The sequence below is a fragment of the Leopardus geoffroyi genome, chromosome B2 (genome assembly GCF_018350155.1).
Source record: "Leopardus geoffroyi isolate Oge1 chromosome B2, O.geoffroyi_Oge1_pat1.0, whole genome shotgun sequence".
Classification (NCBI taxonomy): domain Eukaryota; kingdom Metazoa; phylum Chordata; class Mammalia; order Carnivora; family Felidae; genus Leopardus; species Leopardus geoffroyi.
In genome coordinates this window covers 116,944,671-116,967,715 of record NC_059332.1, presented here as the reverse complement: position 1 = coordinate 116,967,715, position 23,045 = coordinate 116,944,671, and the positions used below count along the sequence as shown (strand labels likewise).

General features: G+C 37.5%; 1 protein-coding gene across 8 annotated transcripts in view; it reads right to left on the bottom strand.

Moving 5' to 3' along the window:
* LAMA2 (laminin subunit alpha 2) overlaps positions 1 to 23,045 on the bottom strand; it is a 614,828-nt gene that overhangs the window by 38,948 nt on the left and 552,835 nt on the right. For 6 of the 8 annotated variants that reach the window (XM_045499528.1, XM_045499530.1, XM_045499533.1 and 3 more), the window contains 7 exons: positions 21,496 to 21,658; positions 20,673 to 20,817; positions 13,175 to 13,313; positions 10,584 to 10,595; positions 7,696 to 7,816; positions 5,095 to 5,271; positions 1,124 to 1,272 (listed from right to left, as the gene is read on the bottom strand). In XM_045499528.1, the coding sequence (XP_045355484.1) occupies positions 1,124 to 1,272; positions 5,095 to 5,271; positions 7,696 to 7,816; positions 10,584 to 10,595; positions 13,175 to 13,313; positions 20,673 to 20,817; positions 21,496 to 21,658 (906 nt within the window). The remainder of the gene's footprint in view (positions 1 to 1,123; positions 1,273 to 5,094; positions 5,272 to 7,695; positions 7,817 to 10,583; positions 10,596 to 13,174; positions 13,314 to 20,672; positions 20,818 to 21,495; positions 21,659 to 23,045) is intronic. The other 2 variants (XM_045499531.1, XM_045499536.1) reach the window with 1 other exon arrangement.

Here is a 23,045-nt window from a genome sequence, read left to right as displayed (position 1 = left end):
CTTAGTATCAACATAGCCACAAACCAATGCTCTATATAATAAAAAAAAAAAAATAAGCCAAGGAAAGCTTTATCATTTACTTAGAAGATACGACATTTTTATTACGTATCTAAACTGTTATCCACACAAGAGGATAATTAGAAAATATGGGTCTGTATAGAACAGCATCTGTTCACTTGAACTCTTGTTAGACCTTCACACTGTTGTCGTATTTACAAATATTCCCTGTGTCTTGAGGTTTTCTCACATTTGATTTCCAGTTCTTTTCTGTGTTTTCAGTCTAATTAAATGGCTTGCTGGTTTGGAGGTCTGAAATCTCTGGGCTTCTGTTTTCTTTTTCTCTAATTGTCCTTCTAAACTGATTACCGGAGTTGTCATACAACATTTTGATGAAAACTACAGATGACTTTCCCAATAAAGGAAATATCAAGTGCCGCAGCGTCGTGGAGAAATGAAAGATGAGTTTACAACACTATTACTGCCGATTTTGTGACTCAGGGCTGGGAAGCAGTGCTCTCATGGATCCTTAGAGAGGCAGCCTCCACGCACTGATGGCTGGACAGCAGCCTTCTCCCTTCTCTCCCTCAGCTCTGTTCCCTCATGGAGCCACTCTGCAGGGACCCCGGGCATCTTAGTGGGGGACAGGGATGAGGCGTGCACTTAGCAGCTCTCAGTAGGTCCTGCAGCTGCTGCACAGTCCGGATCTGTGACAGGTTTCTAAGCAGCTGCCATAACTGCTTTGGAACCTGAATGAAATAGCAGCTGCCAAAGGCTGCTGGTTCCGGCTGAGCTGTTCTGTGTGTTTCGCTATGCGCATACCTTATTTGAGAAGAGAATATTTGAGAGGTGCGGAGGGAGGGATTTTTCTTATCTATAGCTTCAGAAGATGTATTTGGTTTTTCCAAAGCTGGAGCGGAGAACTGCACAGAATAAAAAATGCTAAGAGAATTCCTAGGGGCCAAGGTAAATGAGGTTCCCGAAGTATGAAACGTAAAGAAGATGAAATTAAGCGAGTTGATAGTTTCACAATGCTTTGTATGACCACACATACAAAGGTCCAGTCAGAGACTAATGTGAGCCAAGGAGTTTATGTTAGTTACAAGTTCTCTAGGGCTATTGTTACCCTTTAGTCCTCTCGACATGAACGGAATGTTCTCTCCCGTCGTGAAACAGACTCGGCTCTGGTTTGACGACAATTTTCCTCATTGTTCTTGTCCCCATGGAGAGATGCACTTCCAGACGGCCCTTGTTCAGGAATATCGCATAATAGGCCTGCAATATCAAGGGGTGGTTGAAGATTAAAGAGGGGTCTCCACTACAACAGCGTTAAAGGTTCCCTGACAGAACTGCAGATTCATTGGCTCTGAGATCTTACCTGAGAATTTAAGGCTCAATATTTTCTTAGAGTATTTAAAGTGGCTGACAAAAGCTTTTTAATCATTGGCCACTTTTGCTCGTTAGATGATGTGGAAAGCAGATGTAGGAATACAGGACCCTCTGCAAACCAAATTTGCCATGCTGAAGGTAACAGCTGTGTTTGCACCGGGTCTCTAACTCACAAAACGCGTCAGGAAACAAAGGGTGTCAATCCCTCTCCCTCCTTCCTCTTCACAAGTGGACAGCTAGCTTCTGGAAATCAGATCCGACTCCCAATCTCATGGCATTTTGAGTGTTTAGACTGCAATTTGTTCTCTGAGCTGCTGGAATAGATTGCTATCACCAACACGTAACTTGTCTCCCACACTTAGAAAGAAGGAAGACAATTTTTCATCCACAAACATGACTGCTTTCTTCTTGCTACTGTTACTATAGCAACCAGTGTGGTTTTGAGATCAGATTATGAACCCCAGGGAGCTTGAATGCATTCCTTGTCCCCAAAGCTGATGCCACGTGTGCTCCCTTTCTTGTAGAGCATGAGGGCACCATGATCACTTGGTCCGCTGTGAGTCACCTGCGGTGGTGGAGAGGGTTTCAATCACCTATCATAATGCTTTTGATGATTTACTAAATCGTCTAGGCAGCTGTATGTCCAAAGCACAATGTCCAGAGGGCCTGGACTCGTGCTCACCATCCATCAAAGAGGCAACTGCAAACCACTCGCTCAATTAAAATTTTCTCAGGTGAATGACGGTTCGATGTCTCAAACTCCTTTAGCAGAACAGAATCACAAATAACCCTATAGCATCAAAACGTTAGCTTTGGAAAATAAAATATGTCAGTGTAATCAGCATTGGTTCTACAACAGATGTGAACTATTTAACATTGTCTCCTCTTTCAAATAGCACTTCGATGAGATTAAAAAAAATGAATATTCATTATCATTAAAATGTTGAAATGTTAACATATTATTTCCACTTTACTTTGTAGTATAGTACTTAATATGTTCTCATTTTAATTGTTCTAATGGGCACATGTTCTATTTTAGGAACTATCCTGAAAGCTGGTGATTTAAGTCCATTTATTTAGTCTTGAAGGGGAGAAATTTGGAGCCAGTAGGTGGTGCTTAATTATCTGACAATGACCTGGGAAAGATATATACTTTAGTAAAAACCTACTTCACAATGTTTCATCTGGTCCTCTTATTATAACTAGCTTATCGTTCATGATAGTAAGAAAATAATTTTATTTTTCAAGATTAAAAGATAAGGAATTTAAGAGGAAATTTATATAAGTGCTTATGTGCAGTAAGAAATGAGAGAAAATAACGCTCTTTCCCCTCTATATTCTTTAAAAAATATTTTTATTATGACTATTTGGTACATTACCCACAACATAAGAGACATGTAGATAATGAAGCTATGTTCACAACTGTACAATTAAATGGATACTTGTAAATCTACACCCAATTTAAGAAACAGTACGATCGCATCTTCTGTGAGTTTCCTCCCAACACCATCCCCCAGGTTCACTATCTTAGAGGTAACCACAACATGGAATTCATGTTTATCATTCCCTTGCTTTTTAAAACTTATCTTTGAAAATTCACATATATATCTGTAAACAGTATGTGGTTTTATGTGTATTTTATTTATTTTTGTTGTGTGTGGACAGGCAAGGGGCAAAGAGAGAGGGGGACAAAGGATCTGAAGCCGGCTCTGCACTGACAGCACAGATCTCGATGTGGGGCTCGAACTCATGAACTGTGAGACCATGACCTGAGCCGAAGTAGGATGCTTAACTGACAGAGCCACCAAGGTGCCCCACTTTTTTTTTTTTTTGAGATTTTATATTTAAGTAATTTCTATATCCAATGTGGAGCTCTAACTGACAATCCCAAGGTCAAGAGTTGCACGCTCTACCAACTGAGCCAGCCAGTTGCCTGTTTAGTGTTACTTATATTAGAAATCTATAAAAATGGCATCATACAGTATGTAGTGCATTTTTTTTTCATTTCTCTTCAGTTTCTAATATTCATCTATATTATTATTTTTTTTTAAATCAGGAATAGGTATTAAATGTTACCAAATGATTTCACTGCATCTATTGAGATGATTATATAATTTTTAGATTTTCTGATATTAAAATACTCTTGTATTCCTGAGATAACTGAAGTTACTCATGGTTATACATCTTTGAATTTATTTTGTTTGGTATTTATTTTTCTTAGGGAGAAGAATAAGATTTATTATATAGTATTTTGGATAACATGGGTTTCAACTCTGTGGATCCACTTATATGCAGATTTTTTTAGATAAATGCAATACAGTACTATACATGTATTTCTCTTCCTTATGATGTTAATAACATTTTCTTTTCTCTATCTTACTTTCAGAATACAGTGTATATAATACATTGCATAATACATATAATATACAGTATGTGTTAGTCGAATGATTATGTTATGGGTAAGGCTTCTGGCCAATGGTAGGATATTTGTAGTTAAGTTGTTGGGCAATCAGGAGTTATATGTGGATTTTTGATTGTGTGGAGGGGAGCAATGTCCCGACCTCCCATTTTGTTCAAGGGCCCACCATATTACTGATTACAAAAAACATAAAATCACAAACAACACAACCTGGTTTATAAGGATGCATGCATATTTAAGGACATATTTGTAAAGCATTCCATTCTTTGGTGATGGCAGACTAGGTAATTCCTATGAACTCTTTCACTGAGGAAAACAAGGTCGTGTGGAAAAAATATATATATTTAAAAACATTAGATTGAAAGTACTGGAGAAATATCAAGGCAGTAAAGAGTTATGGTGCCTAAGAGACAGCTTTTAACAATCAAATGGCTATGGGCTATGAAAATTGAAGTTCACACCTTATAATGCAGACACTATGTAGGCTTTAAGCTCATGTCATGAGTGAAATTGAGTATAGACTACTGTCCATGCTTGTGTTGGTTGTGCTCTATTAACATTCCCTATCCCAGGTCCATTCCCTGCCTTCTCTGTGTCCAGAGAGGGTGGAGTGGGTTAGGCTTCAACAGACTGCATCATGTTGGCTAGTCAAACTGGGAAATTGATCCTAGAAGCAATTTAAATTTGAATTTAAGGTATCCTAGCTGGATATCTACAGATATCCAGATAAGGAATTGGATTTTGAGACAAGAGAATATGATTGTAATTAGAATATATTTTAAGCTTTCTCTCTTTAAATAGTCATATGCTAAACCCATACAGAATATAGGTGCAAATACAAGCGTGACTGCACCTAGGACTGACCCACAAGGAAAATCATAATGGAGATAACTGTCCTAAGAAAGATGATAGGAGAAATAAACAGTGCAAATCTAAATGTATAAAGACAATTTATAGGGGCACCTGGGTGGCTCAGTCGGTTAAGCGTTGGACTTCGGCCCAGGTCACGATCTCATGGTTTGTGAGTTTGAGCCCTGTGTCAGGCTCTGTGCTGACAGCTCAGAGCCTGAAGCCTGCCTCAGATTCTGTGTCTTCCTTTCTTTCTGCCCCTCTCATGCTCATGATCTGTCTCTCTGTCTCTCAAAAATAAATGTTAAAAGGTTTTTTTTAATAATTAAAAATTAAATAAAGACCATTCCAAAACCTAAATGTCTCACCCATCTCCTTATAAAATAACTGTTTTATGTAAGAACTAGGGAAAATGCATTGTTAACTAGGTCTGAGAGTACCTGTCCAGTTTGCCTTCGTTTCCTACGAGGTTGTACTGGCGTCCCTCCACTTCCCAAGAGAATGATCCCAGACTCATTCTTGGTGCTGAAGGACAGGTTGATTTCTGTGCCTACATCAATCGGTACAGGGGACAGCTCTACGAAACCAGGCTTTGGGAAGCTGACTGTGTAAACGTTCTGTGGGTAAAAGGGAAAAAGAGAAGAAAACATCAGAAATAAAAATTTAAATTAATTTCTCCATCTCACTCTCCTTCAAGCACTCAGTGGCACCATAAAATACATTGTTTCAGAAAGCATGAAACTCAAGAGTTACATGGAAAACTTAGGAGCAACTGAAGAAATACTATCTCCAGGCATGACCAAACTTTCTAAGCAGTTTTGGTTAAAATAAAAATTCTGGCATCTGTTTTATTTGAGCACTTTTGATTTAAAATACAGATGATTATCACTGATCGTAACATTTTCTTTTGGTTTAGTTCTATCTTGCTAAATCTCTCTTGAAAACAGTCTCAGAATCCCTTAAATACCCTCTGTCAACTAATTGTTTATATTTTATAGATGAGTACGACCATGGTTTATGTCTGCATTTTCCTCAGTGATAAGCCCAAGGTAAGATGTCCATTGCTATCAAATGTATAAATATATTCTAGAAAAATTTAAAAAATCAGGTAAAACCTGAATCTTAAAAATAAGCACACCAAACATTTCGTAGTCCACTTTACTTCTCAAAATGAAAATAGTAATTGTCCTTAATGATAAAATTAAAGCAGTAACATTTCAGATAGTAGCAAAGTGTAAAAGAGAGAAAGCAAAACTCACTCCATCTCAAAGCTGTTCAGAAGCATATCGCGTTTATTCATTCATTCGTGTGTTCATCATGCATGCATGCATTCATTCATTCATTCATTCATCTTTCACAACCTTGCTCTCTCCTCCTTTTTATATTTACACTGAATCTTGATAGGCACATTACTTTGTAAATTCCTTTTTAAATTTATGTATGTGGGAGATACCTCTCTCAGGAAACATAAATTTCATCATCACTTTTAATGGCAGAAAGACGTTCCATTGTATAAATGTGCTAGGATTTATTTAAGCAAGCCCATGTAGTTGGGCATTTTGAGTGCTTAAAACGGTCATTTTCAAAGCTCTGGATTTTGCTGGAGTAAAATCATGGCATCCTCTAGCACAGAATATTTTCCCCCACAGGGTTTCAGGCCCAGGTAAGTGACAGAAGTATTGTAAAATATATCCTCTATTTTTGTTTCCAATTTTCAAATGATAGACTTTTGGATAGTTCTGATAAAACTACTGTGCAGACTTTTCAATATTTATCCACATCGTTTCTGCCTCATATTTCAGTTGTAAAATAATTCCTGGTGACGGAAAATTGCCTTTATAGAATTATCATTTTCACACATACAGGCTATTAATTTTCTGGACAGTTTGCCATCCTTCTGTATATATCTTTGGGATGTGGATGAGAGTAGCCTTTGCAACATTAAAGCTCTTAGTAAAACTTCCTTAAAGAAGCCAGCATGGGTCCTTAGAGTTCAATTCTGTATTTCCCTAGTCCTTACTCCTGAGCTTCTCATAATGGATATCTATGGCCAATTCCAAACTAGAGCCTCCAACTATGAACCATGAAGACCCCGAAAGTTCTGGTCTCACAGATGGATTCACTTCTCCTTTCTCCTATTCTTCCATGATTTCCCTGAGCTCTATAGCCATGCTTTAAAATAATTTCAGGTGGAGAAAGCAGTGAAATGAATAGTTGTGTCATATCAAGGCAATCAAATTTTGTAAGTATGATATTTTTAACATTTTTTAAGAAACAAACTCATTGCTTTCAGGATTCCCATAAACTTCTTACTAATATTTCCTAATGACTGTTGACTCTTGGTCAGAGATAGTTTAAGAGAGCAGAGCTGGGTCTATTATTTCTCTCTCCTATGAGTCGGCCCCTATCGAAGAGTCAGAGCAGACTAGGTAAATGGAACTAGGGGTAGCTTTGGGTACAAAGAAAAGATACTGAAGATACCTAACAGCAAAGGACTTTGCAGTCCTGTCAAAGATGGTCTTTGCAGACAGTTCCTAGTCTGTGCCATTTCCAAAGAAAAGCAGGCTTGACTCTCAAGCTGTAGACATGATGTGATGCACTAATGATTACGGTATAAACGATTACTTGTTATTTGTGTAAATTCCTAGTACATTCCAGAAAAAAATTTAAGGCTGCTAATAAAGCTACATATGACACAGGGAGATAAAATAAATCTGACATAGATTAACAAAAATGAGGAAAGGGAAAAGTAGTATTTGAAAAGGAGAGAGAATCACAAAAGAGGTTAACATTAAAAATAGATGTTATGAAGTATTATCCATGTGGGAAATTGGTTCACAATTTGGGGTCTTCATCACACCATTTCCTGCATTTATGTGATTATGGTAATTTGTAGAAGTGCTGCAATCTTGCTTCGTTATTTACGTATAGCTAAGAATTTAAAATATATTAACAAGGGATTGCTCCCCGTAAGAGCACCCAAACTAAGTCAATTTAGTCAGATATGAAAGCATTTAGGAAGCCATTAAAAACAAACCAACCTCCAGTGAACATCCTTTGGTAACGCCAACGTAGTCAGGGCTACTGAGTATATTATATGGAGTTCTCGAAATTTCAATATCTTTGAGGCAGCCCGAATATTTCTTCAAATTTACTTCTGGTCTGTTGAAAAGTTATACGGAAGACAAAAGCAACGTCATTAGGGACATGGCAGTATGGTGTTTGCGACTACCGGACATGAGCCATATGGCGCGAACTGACACACGGGCAGGCACGTGTTTCTCAAATTGTGCATATGTGCACACGTGTACCCAGCAAACCACGCTTCCATTATCCACTGGTTGGATGAAATGGATGTTACCCCATCCTGCAGAAAGAATCTTTATGTAGTTCTTCCTCTCTTTTAAAAATAATCTTACCCACAGCACTTAAATTACAGGAATTACTGATTCCTTAAGTGCTTCATATGTGTAACAAAATGGTTTTCTTTTTTGTACCAAAGAGTAGATAATTGAGTAGGCAGAGTAATAAAACTATGAACCAAAAAAGTTAAAATTTAGGGGAAAAATTTAGGGAAAACATGGGAAACATTTATTTTGAAAAAAAAAATTTTGTCATTGAGTTTTTTTGGGGGGAGAGAAGGGGCAGCTGAAGATTAAGATAATATTATATTTCTCTTTAAAGGTTTAACTAAAACAAAGCCTAAGAAACATTCTTTTGGATTACATAGTCTAAAAAACATACTTAAACATTGGATTTATAGATTGACCCCAAAGTCCTTATTTTATAATGGGGCAATAACAAAATCAAGCAACCAAAGGCACCAAACCCATCTTCCGTAAGGTTGAAAATGTCTTCTATACCCAAATAACACTTGCATGTTTACTTTTTATTCATTATTGCTTAGAAAAAACCCAACATGCTAGCACATGTGAAGTGCTCAATGGATAGCAGTTAGTAGGATGTCAGTGATGATCCTTCTTTATTTAGTCGATAGCAACACTGTCCAATAGAACTTTCTGTGATGATGGAAATATTCTGTTCTGCATTGTCCAAATCAGTAGTTTCTGGTCCCATGTAGCTATTGGCACTTGAAATGAAGCTTATGCCAATGAGAAACTGGACGTTGTTATTTAATTTTATCTAATTTAAAGTTAAGTAGTCACTGTGGCTAATGGCTACCATATTGAATAATACAGGTCTGTCGGGATAAAAAATAATAATACATTTTTTTTGGTGTTAATAAGGATCTGTAAAACCTGCCCAATCAACACCAAAATATTATTAGGATAATGATTAATTCTCTCATTGTCTCATGATGCCAGGTTTCCCTTTTTTGCCTCAATAAAAAACATAGAGCATGCAGAAAAACAGGTGGGAAAGAAAATCAGACCCTGGCATGTGTATCAGGTGATTTATGTCATGCCACGTATTTGTTCTGTCTTTTCTCTCTCTGGAACTGCTTCATTTTCTTTGGTCATTTCCCATTATTCCCAAGGTCTCCTCCTTCTGCTCAGTCGATTTGTTATTATGAAGAACATGCCCAACTGGAGGGTAAGGATCTTGCTTATATTCTTGTTTATAAAGCATAGGGAATGGGTGAATTTTATTCCCAGTGTTCATTTGCTTCCATATTTTCTTTTAAAGGATGACTGCTCTATCACAAATTTTTCAGAGGTCCTATCAATAAAGTAAGTCTCTTCTACAAGTTATATAGTTCACTGTTTCATGGACACACAATGAACTATTTCAAAACACGATGATTTAGTAGGCTCAATGCTATGAAAAGCACGGGGGATAAGCAATCACATGTGATCAGATTCCTAATGGTAACCACAGGCCTCTTTTCCTCTGTTTGCCTCAAAGGCAGCATTACAAAGCTACACAGTGTCACTCCAGAGTTTTATATATTTCCATTGAAAGCCAGCCTTTGCCTTTTAGCCATCCCAGCAAAAACCATGACTAGGCTCATAACTATATTGTGATAAAACAACTTGGATAATTTTTTTTGTATATACTTTCATTTCTATACATTCTAGTGTCTGGTGTTAGAAGTCTACACTTTGTTTTAAAAATGTCTTGGCTAAGTTAGGCCATATTATCTCCTTTCCAGAAATGTGGCATAGCTAGGCTCTGAAATATCAAAACACCAGGCACTAGCCAGAGTGTGCCAGCCATGCACATTGCTGGGGTTTGATCAGCCACTTACGGAGGCCTGCTGCTCATAGCTTTCATGCTAATGTCTTTCTGCAAACAGGAATTAAAATGCTCCTGGGAAACTATGGGGACCGTCCACAAACTTCGTCACCATTAAGGCAAATACTGGTTTAAAATATATTATTTCCCGAGATTCCTTTTATCTGGCTTCATGGCTAATTCTAAATAAACATGACAATAAATAAACAGCTTTGCAAAGAGGTGCAAGGGCCCTGTAAACATTTGCATATTTGCAGGCTTGCAAAAAGCAGCGAGGCAGTGGTGAGCATTTGGGAGCACAGGCTGATTGTTCAGCAGACAGCATGGTACTTGACAGATGGGAGTCCAGGGTTCAACCCAACAGACCGTTCTGCTCTGTCCCCAGAGCTACTTCGTGCCCATCAACCTGACCAGCTGACCTTTGCATGTGTGCTCCTGCATATGTGCACCAGGGGGCACTGTGCGTGGGCAGTTCAGGAAGGAAGCAGAGCAAATCTGTCCTCATAGCTGGTGAAATAAGTGAAATTGCAGCCCGATTCACGGTGGGTGAGCAGCAGCATCTCAGTAAGTAAAGGGCAGCACGAAAACTCTCAGAATGTATTACTTGCTCATGAAATGTACTACAAATTAAGCTGCATAGGTATTGCTCTGCTTCTGCACCACTGCTGTGTCTAAGAAGCCACATTTACCCAACCCATGCACTTGAAGAAGGCATGCATAATTTAAGTTTTACCTTGCTTTCATACTAGGTCAAAGGGAAGAGAAAAAAAAAAACAAACAAACACGATTTACTTGCAATTGCATTTTCATTTAGTAAAACAATAAACTTTAATCATAAGTCTTTTTAAAAAGTATCACATGGCAATCTTAAAAAGAAGGGAATGTGAAAAACCAACAGAACAGAAAACAGACATATGCCCTTGACCCCTGTGAAATTCGAATCCAAAGATGATCATTTTCTTTCCACACTATTCTATGGGAAATTTTTATTTTGAAGTACAAATGTTTTTTTTTTCAAAAAAAAATTTTTAACGTTTATTTTTGAGGGAGAGAGACAGATCATGAGTGGGGGAGGGGAAGAGAGAGAGGGAGACAGAATCCGAAGCAGGCTCCACACTCTGAGCCATCAGCACAGAGCCCGCTGTGGGGCTCAAACTCACAAACTGCGAGATCATGACCTGGACCGAAGTCAGATGCTTAACCAACTGAGTCACCCAGGCACCCCTTTTTCTTTTTTTTTTCAATTTTTTTTAACGTTTATTTTGAAATACAAATTTAAAATACTAATTTTAATCTATCTGATGAATGAGAAAATGCGCAAACATTGCTATGCTGTAGTATTCATGAGTTGTTGATAAATATTGCCTCTCGATGAGCTTGAACTTAATATATGTAAAAATAATTTATGTTTACCTCATCTTTTGAACTTTACCATATTAAGATCCTGTCTGTGGGCAAAGTAACAGCAAACTAAGAATGCAAAGCTCCTTGCTTACTCACAGATATATGTCTAAAGATTGTATGGGAATAATGTACCTTACCATAGAAATACCATAATTATAAAATGCTGTACTGAGCAAGTAAAAACATTTTAGTGACACAGATTTATTAAATATGCAGTCTGAAAGCAAATGTATAAACCTATCTCAATATAGCTAACAAATATACCTTTATAGATAATTCCTAAAATCACTTTATGGTAATTAAAACCAAGTCATCCCTAGAATACATAAAGCTACATCTTGATAGCCTTATTTTGGCTATATTTAATTCACTCATAGGGAATTTAGTTAATGATCTTGCAAAATAAGTCTTAGCCTGAAGCGACTGTCGGATCTGTATTTATACAGTGCCTGGCACATAGCAGAATCTCAGCAAACACTTGACAATAACAGATATTTGAGTAATGACTATGTCACAGTCCAAACGCATTTGATCTGCAATGAGTTTTTCTGACCAGACACTGTAAGTGTACATGCTTAACACAAGTATATCGTAATGTGGATGAATGCAGAATGAAGCCCCATGAAGCTTATCAACGTATACTCTTGAAAGGCTGGTATTTAGTTGCTTGGTCCATGAATTTAGGTACAGGGAGAAGAGTAAAACTCAGTCTGTATGCTAGCTATCATAAAACGAGATTGAAATTGCACTGCTCATTTGGGAAATTCAAAAACAACTGACTACCATATTTCTCAGTTATTCTGAGAATCCCTCCAATCACAATGCGTCTTTTAAGAGAAGACACACCAAGGGGTGCCTGGGTGGCTCAGTCAGTTAAGTGTCTGACTCCTGGTTTTGGCTCAGGTCATGATCTCATGGTTCACGAGTTCAAGCCACCACACTGTCAGTGCAGAGCCTGCTTGGGATTCTCTCTCTCTCTCTCTCTCTCTCTCTCTCTCTCTCCCTTTCTCTCCACTTCTCCCTCACTCACACTGTCTCTCTCTCCAAAATAAATAAACTTAAAAAAAAATAAGAGAAGAAACACCGAGATAGGACTTTTATAACCATTAAAAACTAACAAGCCAACTAAACAAAACAAAAATTAAAAACGAGGTAGTCTGTATTTATAGTAAGTTCTTACGGTTTAACCAAGTCAATTCATTCCGTTCTAATTAAACTCAATTAACATTTATTGAGCACCAAGTGCTTTATAACTTTTTTCTTATGAGATGTTTTATAACAAGCAGTAAATTAATTAAATACACATGAAATATTTCCTGAGATTTTTTTAGTTTCTTGAGTTTATTTTTTGAACTAAACTATGAGTTAATTATATCTCTCCATCCTGCTATCTAAAAAACATGTGTGAAATTAAAAAAAACGTTGGCAAGGACACAAGAAAAACTAATACAGCTTTAGCATTAGACATATGGGAAAGCTCCAACATAGCATTAGTATGCTAATGCTTAGCAACAAAATAGGTTATACTCACAGTATTCTGGAACACTGACTGATTTTTAGAACACTAAGCAATCTCAGTGTCCCATGATCTGCAGTGAATGTGCGAGGAGAAGAGCAATTACAAGACGCACATTCAACTCTAGTTTCCACCTTTAATTACTTTTACAATTCTTTTCATCAGGTGAATATGAGGGAAATAGTGATTTCCATCCATCTCTTCAACAAAGATATCCAATTAATCCTTGGGCGTCTAAATCCTGGTGTTGTTCTAACATGTAACATGATTTTTTTTTTAATTAAGCCTTTCTGCAACTAAAGGTTATGCGACATTCCTGTTGTAATTAAACTGCAGAACTCCAGTGATCAGGGTGGCCATTTAATTAAAACTTAATCCTTAGCTCTAAATATACACTACATTACCTCAAGTTTCTCAGTGTTGGCAGACCACCAAAATATATTTTGTCATCTGCTTTCAAGTCAAGACCAAAGTTGTTTCCAGAAGATAAAGTTGCTAGGTTCTCCTCCTGGTTAGTATCTATATCTACAATTGATATGTTGGCTGTAAAGGAGAGAGAAAGTCTTACTTGAGCGAGACGAACCATGTCTGTATTATCACTGTTACTTCAAGATAAATTTACTTTAATTCTCAAATTAACATCGACTTTCCCAAGCATTTGGACCACGTATATCTATTGAATAATTGCAGAAGCAATGACATCAATAAAATAAAGTATTAAACTATCCACAAAGAGGGCTTAAAAATAATAGCCTGACAAAGGAAAGAAGAGAGGGACTTCTCTGTTTAGTCTGTTTTGTTCAGAAAGCAGATGGGAACCCCTTATCTCATTGATTTTCTCCCCTTCATTCTGACGACGAGGCTAGGCTCTTTCTGAATTATGTGCTTTCTCACCATAATATTTGCTTAGGCCTAGCCTTTAACTGCTTCATATATTTGGGACCCTTGATGCATACTGAGGCATCAGTTCATTAACATGAAAGATTCAGCCTCTAAATCTTCGCCTGATATTGGATCTGAATTAGCAAGGGTCTGAAAATGGCTATTGAAACCAGTGGATTATAAGGGCATTTCTAAATGTTTATTCTTTGGAACGCTAGTTTCCTGGATGTTCCTGGCTCAAATAAATATGACAAACATTGGGTTAAGCAAATTAAACATATATTTTAATTTTACGACTGCCCAGATCTTCTGACATACTAATGTTCAATGTGATGCTCCAACTGGGGGACATAGAGCAAGAAGTATTTCTCAAATGTATTTGACCATGGAACATTCTTATTTTCCCTGAACTCATCACTTTTAGAACAGTACTTTTTTGAAAAACAAAGAAAAATACCAAACTCTAAAATTCCATTGTCATCTGTAGCCCTTCCATTCCAAAAGGAAGTATCTTCAATAAAAACAAACATAATTGCCCTATTAAATAATGACAGAGATACTAGGTGGCTCAGTCAGTTGGGTCTCCGACTCTTGGCTTTGGCTCAGGTCATGGTTTCAGGGTTTGAGAGTTCGAGCCCTGTATAGAGCCTACTTGGGATTCTCTCTCTCCCTCTCTCTTTCTCTCTCTCAAAATAAATAAATAAAATTTAAAACATGATCAAAAGAAATACCAAACCTATTAATACCTCTAATCCTTAAAGCAGAGTTTTTTCAAAATAAACAGACAATAAAAAATACTAACTGTCCTATTAAAAATATTCAGCAAGTCAAAATATAAAAACTGAATTACTTTCATATACCATATTAATTTTATACACATATAACTTTTTGACCAGACTGGTGGCTAAAATAAAAAAATATATATATATAAAACCATTTTTAAGACTTTCCATGCACATTCCTTTTTATCCAGATCAGCAAAGAAGTTTTCATATGGAGCTGTTGACTGGAACATGAAAATAGCCTCTTTCCACAGATCGGGTGCATATTTTAATGGTGTCTGTGAAAATGAAATTCTCCCTCTCTATCACAGGCAAGCCACTGACTGGAGGTAGTTTTCCTCCGTATCCCTGAATGAATATATGCATTTTTAGAAACCATTCTAAGAAAAACTGATTAAAGAGCAGAAAGACATTGAATTGAAACTCACTGGCCCAAGTGTTAACTCCAGCAGAGAGGCATAGGGCAGCACATTTTTACTGAGTTAAAGGAAGAGCTTTACTCTCTCCTTCATGAGTGATAGCAATGAAGTGGGTTCCGCTATGAAATGCTAACACTTGCTTTCATGTCCTGCCCTATTTCTTTCCCTTACAGAATAGCTATTAACATAAAATTTCAGAGTTGATGAGTCCAGACATCATTTATGGGTAAGCAGGGAAATAAGGGTTTTATTAAATACGAGACAAAGAGTAGGGGCTTAGCAAGTATTTTATAATCAATGCTGAGTTGTGGCAAATGAATTGTTACTTTGGCAATTCCTCTCTTCTCTCTCTTAGGTTGAAATCGAAATGATTGTTCTCAATCTTGTGTTTATATCAGTGTACTTCAGGGACATGACACACTTCTAGTGGTGACTGTGGTTCTACTAAGTGACTGTCAAGGCAAGGTGGGGAATGCCACCTGAAAGAGTGTGTCTCTATTTCAAGGGAGGGTGCATTTATAAACTAGTTGAGAATAATTCACATAAACAACTAATCTGGTCACTGAAAAGGAGGGATGACCCACATTGCTGAAGGCTTATTTCAATTCTGATCCCACTACTCCTTGGATTTCAGTTGTTCTCAGATCTGCAGGGACCTCCCTACATCCAAACTCAGTAGGGTCTTTTGGTCCTTATCTTAATCCACGTCTATGCAGTTTTTGATGTTAACATTTCCTTCCTTCTAGGAAATTGCCTCTTTTAGCTTTCCTAGTGACAGACAACCTTTCTCCAGGTTCTTGTACCTTTCAAACCTCATTCATGATTTCCTTCTTTGGGACTTATTTCTTTGAATATTTCTGAAGTGTTATGTTCCCTAATGAGTCTCCATCTGGCCGCTTCTTGGGTTTTAGTTATCCAGGTAACCTCAGTTTATATCTACTTACTTTATGTTGACAACTCAAAAATATATATGTCTGGACCTGATTTTGCCTAGAAATCCACATTCAACAGATGAGACGTAATCATCTGTATATCTTATCAGTACTTCAAACTAAACACATTCCAAATCAAAATGATTATCTTTTTACCCAAAAATCCTTATTATTTATTTGGTGGCACTATGACCCCCACCCAATCTCCTAAATTAGAGACTCATCCTGACGGTCTCCTTGCTATTCCACATCTAATCAACCAAGAGCCCTGCTAATTTCATCTCCTAAATAACTCTAATATCTACCCTATTTTTTTTAAAGTTTTACCAAACTATAATTGACACAATAGAAGTTGCTTATGGTTGAAGTGTACATTTTAACAGGTTTTTAGACATGTATACATCTGGGAAACCATCACCAGGCTAAAAACAAAAAAAAAGTGAACATATCCATCACCCCAAAAGTTTCCTTATGCCTCTTTGTTATCCTTCCTTCCTGTGCCTCCCTACCCAACCTAATTCTCATGTAGCCTCTATCTGTTTTCTGAGACTGTAGGTTCATTTGTGTTTTCTATATATTTGACATAACTTTTTTTATGTATGCCTTCTTTCACTAGGAATATTTTGATATCCATCCATTTTGTGTGCAGATTACTAGCTCACTATTTTTATTGCTAAATAGTATTCCATTGTGTGGGCTATATAACAATTTGTATATCTATTAACCTGTTAACAGCTGATTTAGTGTTCTGTTTTTTGAGGCCCACAAAGAAAGACGCTATGGACATTCTGGTAAAGGTCTTTGTATGGAAATATGCTCATGCGTCTTGCGTGGATACTTAGGAGTGGAATGGCTGGTTCATATAGTAGGTATATATTTAACCTATTAAGAAACTGCCAACCCAGTTACCAATGCGGCTGCCCATTTTCCATCCTCTTCAGCAGGGTATAGGAGCTCCAGTTACTCTCCATTCCTGCCAGCCCTGGGTATGTTCAGCCTTTGTAACTGTAGGCATTCTAATAACTATACGATGGTATCACACTGTGGATTTATTTTGCATTTCTCTAGTGTCAAATTCCACTGTAGCTCTTATTTCAAGCCATCATACATCTCCTGCCTGGACTATTATTGAACCTAATTGGTCACTCTGCCTTCAGTTTGATCTTCTGAAAATTTCTCTTCCTTATTTCTCCTTTCTCGGATTATTTCTTTACAGCCTCCTTTGTGGAGTCTGCCTTTATTATATCCCTTCGACACTGCTGTTTGCTTCAGGGCTTTGGATCCTCTCACTCTAGAAATGACTGCGTGGTTTTTCTCATCTCTATTCAGCTACAACTATTAATGACATGATAATGACTCCAAGCTGCCCATCTCTCCTAGAGCTCTGCGAAACCTCAGGTACACATAACTGATTGCCTGCCAATTACACAGCTTCCCTAGGCTACTCAAGATATTAAGAGTACCTTTCATACAATATGTCCAAAATAGAACCCAGCACCTTTTCTAGAAAACCTATCCTTTTTTTTTTTTTTTTTGTATCCAATAGCTTGGTACATGGCACTAAAATATGTTTTGTTGTTTAAGAAAAAGAAAGGAATTATTCTTGATGTCCCTTTTTAAAATATTTAGCCTCCATGTTGAGTATATCATAAATAAAGCTCCTTGATTTTAAAATGCTTGACATCTTTCATTTCTACTCTTTCCTCTCCATTCTTATGCTTTCATTCTCCTCACTGTTCACCTGGTTTACTGCGGACTGCAGCAGCCCCTGAAACTGTCAGATATCTACCCTTTAAAGTTTTCCGTGGGAACTTTACTAAAGCACACATCTGATGGTGTCACATTTTCGATTAAAACTCTTAGTAGTTCCCTACAGCTTTTAGGATAAAGTTGAAATTCATAAGGCCTTTTATGAACTGGATCTGTTATCTCTCTAGCCTCATTTCATGAATTTTTTGGCAACATACATCCTGTTAGGCTATGGATTTACTTGTAGCAACTATAGTGGCCAACTGTATACTATAACTATAGTAGCTATAGTAACTATAGCAGGCTACTCCAAGATGAGCCACTTATATACGAAGACTAGTGTGAGCTAAAAAGCAATCAAAACCAGGGCTCCTGGGTGGCTCAGTTGGTTAAATGTCTGAATCTTGAGTTTGACTCAGGGAATGATCTCATAGTTCGTGGGAGTAAGCCTCATGTCAGGCTTTGTGCTGTCAGCACAGAGCCCGCTTGGGTTTCTCTCTTTGCCTCTTTCTCTCTGCCCCTCCTACGCTGGTGCACACGCTCTCTCTCTTCCTCTCTCTGTCTCTCTCAAAAATAAACACATTTAATTTTTTTTTAAACAATCAAAACCATTCGCAGTGATGTGGATGGAGCTAGAGTGTATTATGCGAAGTGAAATAAGTCAGTCAAATACCATATGAGAGAGACAAATACCATATGATTTCATTCATATGTGGAATTTAAGAAACAAAGGAACAAAGGGGAAAAAGATAAACCATAAAACAGACTCTTAACTGTAGAGAACTGAGGGTTACTGGAAGGGAGGTGGGTTGGGGAATGGGTTAACTATATGATGGGTATTAAGGAAGGTACTTGTGATAAGCACAAGTACTCACATCCAGGTATTGGATGTAAGTGATGACTAAGTTCTATACCTGAAACTAATGTTGTACTGTATGTTATCTAGCTGGAATTTAAATCAATACTTGTAGGAAAAAAGCAACCAAAACCCGGTTGATTCAGGAAAAGCCCTTTCCCTCCCCCACAACTGCCTAGAAGAATTTAGATAGAGGACCTGCTCCCGGAAGGGCACTATCACCACAGATAATGACATTGCACTGTGAACTAGGTGTAGTTGACAGAGAGAGGAACCTAGCAAGGCCTGTCTGATCAAAGTCCTCTGTGTGGCATTGTTTCTGAGTGGCTCAACAAACATTTATTCAGGAAACATTTACCCCCTCCCCCGCCCTTTCTTTTTATCTTCCTGTAAATTGCATTCTTCCTTTTGAAGTCCCAGACCCCTACCTTCTTCTCAGTTCACAATGACACATATACCTCATTTTGCCTGTCTTTGGAATTTCCATGTGTGTGTGGATTCCCTGCATGTACACGGTCAAATCGGATTTTGTCCTGTTAATCTGTCTCATGTCAATTTGATTCTTAGGTCCAGCTAGAAGGACCCAGAAAGGGATGGGAAATTCTTGCTCCTCGACATTAACTAAAGCCTTTCCCAAAGCGTGTTCAGCAGAATGCTAGTCTTGCATGAATGGAAAGATTTTAGTGATCGTAGAAGTTTGGGAAATGTTGGGTCAAACAGAGTAAAACACTCTTCTTAAGTATTATGCAGAGCCTCCCCCATGCAAATGTGCCCTGTGCCTCTTTTATGCTGGAAAAATGTATACGGCAGTACTCCAACTTATATAAGCACAAGCCAGGTTTTGTTCCGACTGAGGAGTTTCTCCAGACCTCCATATTACAAGGAAGAGCAACTGGAAACTGATGTCTGATGACGTATGATGCTCTCTGAGGCCTCTAGGCTCTCACACAACATTCACCTCTCTGAAGTGTCCAAAGGTGCTGTCCATCCAGTGAAGTTCTCAACTCCTGCTTGTGCCTCAGGGCATTCGCCAACCTCTCTGTGTGACTTAAACATCTCTCTCCTGAGATTCCTTGCCTACTATACTTTTTTTTTTTTTAAGTTCATTTATTTATTTTTGAGAGAGCGAGAGAGAACATGCAAGCGGGGGAGGCGCAGAGAAAGAAAAGAATACAAGCAGGCTCCTCACTGTCCGCGCGGAGCCTGACTCCCAGGTTGAAATCATGAACCTTGAGATCATGACCTTGGCCAAAATCAAGAGCTGGACGCTTAGCCGACTGAGCCACCCAGGCACCTCCATCTACTATACCTATTTTGACACAGCAATTAGCTTTTCTCACCATTGATTTACTTGCCTATCTCCCCCATTAGAGTGCAAGTTCCTTGAAGGCAGGGACTTGTGACAGACCTCACTCAGTTCTTACGCAATTCTTATGCAGTTCTTACGCGGTGTGTGCTTGCCAGATATTTGTTAAACACAGGAATGAAGAATGGTGCAAAGTTAAACCGAAATTCTCATGACATATCACATTGGCACAATGAAAACTAATTAGGTTTAATTTTATAAACAGAAGTATCAAAGTTCCATTTGCAGATATTGGTAATGCTATAGTACACAGAGTGAGGGGAATTATACTTAAATAATAGTAGCAGCACACTAAGACCTAAGAGACTTGGATTTCTATCTTGCTTATGAGATCTTACATATATACGTCTCTGACCACATGTAAGTTTGAGCCTATGTTTCCCTTTCTCTAACACCAGAACAAAATACCCGCTCAAATCAGCAAATGAAAAAAATGTTGAAAGAGTTCCTGAACTATAAAGAGGTTACATTATTGTTATTTGATTATTTACTTGCACACATACAAATATTTGGCCTTTCTAAAAAGCAAAGAACTGGTAACTGTGCGACCACCCCTACAAATTGCACATGTGAGTTGCTCTAAAGGAAACATCTTGGTAAAATAAGAAGGAAAGACAAGCACACAACCTTTTCAAACCTACTACAGGATATAATTTTACAAGTTGTAAGATAGTTTGATGTTTTCAAATTAAGCTTTCAATGTTCAAAGAAAATGACAGAGAACCATTTGCCTCTTCAATCAGTCATGTGTAACTCAAGTCACCTATCATCTAAGCCAAAGAGATGAGTGTATCCGATTTTCACAGAATTTGTGAGTACCTAAAATTACAGACAGGGTCTTCCTCATGATTAGATACATGGGAACGTTGGATAGCATGATTAAGGCTCACAGTGCATTATTACCATAGAAACTCACCTTGTTTCTGAATTCTTGACAGGGTGAAGGATTTCCATTTCCCATCATTATGGTTTTGATTGCTGACAACGGAAGCCATTCCTGAACCCAGATCATAGCTGACTTTTACATGCCCATCAGTGAGTTCTACACTCATGAAATCTTTCTATGATGAAGTAAAAATACAGCAGTGATTAGATACACAGCGAAACATGAGTATTCACTTTCTTTGTGGGGTTTATAATAGGGCCTTATGGCTAAGTCACTAAATGTGTTGATCGGTAAGTGACATCCATTTTAGAATCAGAACTGGTACTAGTATTATGTGAATGTTGGTGGGTGTGGTATCATGGTGTCAATGGTGACAACCAATTACTAGGGCATATCCTTTTATGACAGAAGAATAAAGGAGGTTCCTATGAAAACATATTAAGCCAACTAAAAGATATGTTCCCTGGAAGAATTTACTAAGAGATATTAACTTAGAAAAACAAGGAGGACATTTAGTATCACCTTTCAGCTTAGGTGTTTAGAAGACTAAAGCAGTAGTTTTGCTGCTGCATGATTCCATACTGCAAGAATCTTTACTGGGTGCTTCTCTTAAAGGATTATATAGGGAACTATATTGAAAATAAGTAATAATTATATTGCATCTGCAATTGAATTTATCAATGAAAAAATATAAGTTCTATCTGCATCACCCACTCTTGGCTGTCACACAGCCATCCCTGAATTCTTTGAATAATAATTGATAATTTAACAATAACTGATAATTGTATTGGAATCCTACGGAAAGAGGCAAACAAATGATCAATCATGGAAAATCAGCTGTGCATGTCTTTACCAGGTCTTGTGTGGCAAGGTACATCAGGAGAGCACTTGAAGAAAATGTCCTGAACTTGAACATGACAGTTGAGATGTTGGGGTACCAACGAATGGGGCGGCTGACCAATGCGTACCCTTCTCCATCAAACTGAATAGTCCCCTCACTATCTTCTACCTGAGGACTGAAGAGAGACATTTCGCATGAATCAATATCTGTTTCATCCATCAGTATTCAATACATCAAATTGTCTTCTGAGACTCAATTGTGAGCTGTTCTAGGACAGAAACCATCCCAAATAAGTCTTCAATCCTTCTATTTCTCTCCACCTCTACTGCCACCATTCTAGACCAAGTAGCAATCACCTCTTACCTGGACTTTATCTGGTGTTCAATAACTAAGTTATTGATGTTTTAAATGCTTTATGTTTTACTGAAATACTTGGTGGAAAGTTATGGTGGCATTTAAGTGTATCTTAGTGGTGTGAACAGGAGGGGTTTTGGATAGACTGAGAATGTGTTATTACATATCTCATATACATAACATAATGGGGGGGTTGGGCGCAATGGGTGAAGGTGGTCAGAAATACAAACTTACAGTTATAAGAAAAACAAAACATAATGGAATGTCTCTACTCTCTAAATTATTGCTATCCAATAGGTTTTTCTGGGACAAATTAGATTCAGACAATAAGGGATGCCTCGATCTATTTCAGTGTGTGTTTTTCTGTGTTCTTCACTAGAATGCAAGCTATATGAGACCAGCTAGAGATTATGGGCCAGGCTTTATGTCAGTCACAAACTTGGCACCTAGTATGACACAGCTCAAAGTAGAATCTCATATGTGCAACGAAAGAGATTTTAGTATAGCAAATTGCCTCACAGAGAGTATATATTCTATCAATATTGGTTGAATCATTAAGAAATATCTAAGATAATCCTTGCAAATATGACACTTGGAATCATTTCTTTTTCAAATGCAAAGTTATTTATCATCTATCAATCAACCTAATGGTGGTGTTACAGATTAAGTCTCAAATTGTGGAGATTTTTTAAAACTTTAAATATTGGCATATTAGCATCTGCTTGAATCTCTGAAATTGGAGTGCTGTATTAACTTGAGGATAGAGGGGAGATATTGAGAAATATTATAGCAATGTCATTGTAAAATAACCAGAGTCTAGAATATTATTTGCACGAAATCTTGGCTAATGATAAAACCAGCAGTGTACAAACATTAATTGGCTTGTGAAAGAAGAACTGTTACATATTTTAGTTGAGGTGGCTTTCTCTCTGTTCCTGGACCAGAGAGAAATAAAAATGAAGGCAAAAAAGAAGGGAAGAGTCTTTACTGTGTCTTGCATGGTCAGGCCTTTGTAATTATAAGTTATATCTAATTTAGAATAAGACAGATGATGTCATACATTTTTTTCCTAATGTAAACTTAAAAGATGCTTTTCAATACTCCAGCAAAGTGTTAACTAAAAGTATGAGGAGCTAAATTAGTCTATTAATAAACAGTATAATTGGTAGTGAATAAATTGGCTATGATTGGGCCTTTCTTCATCATTA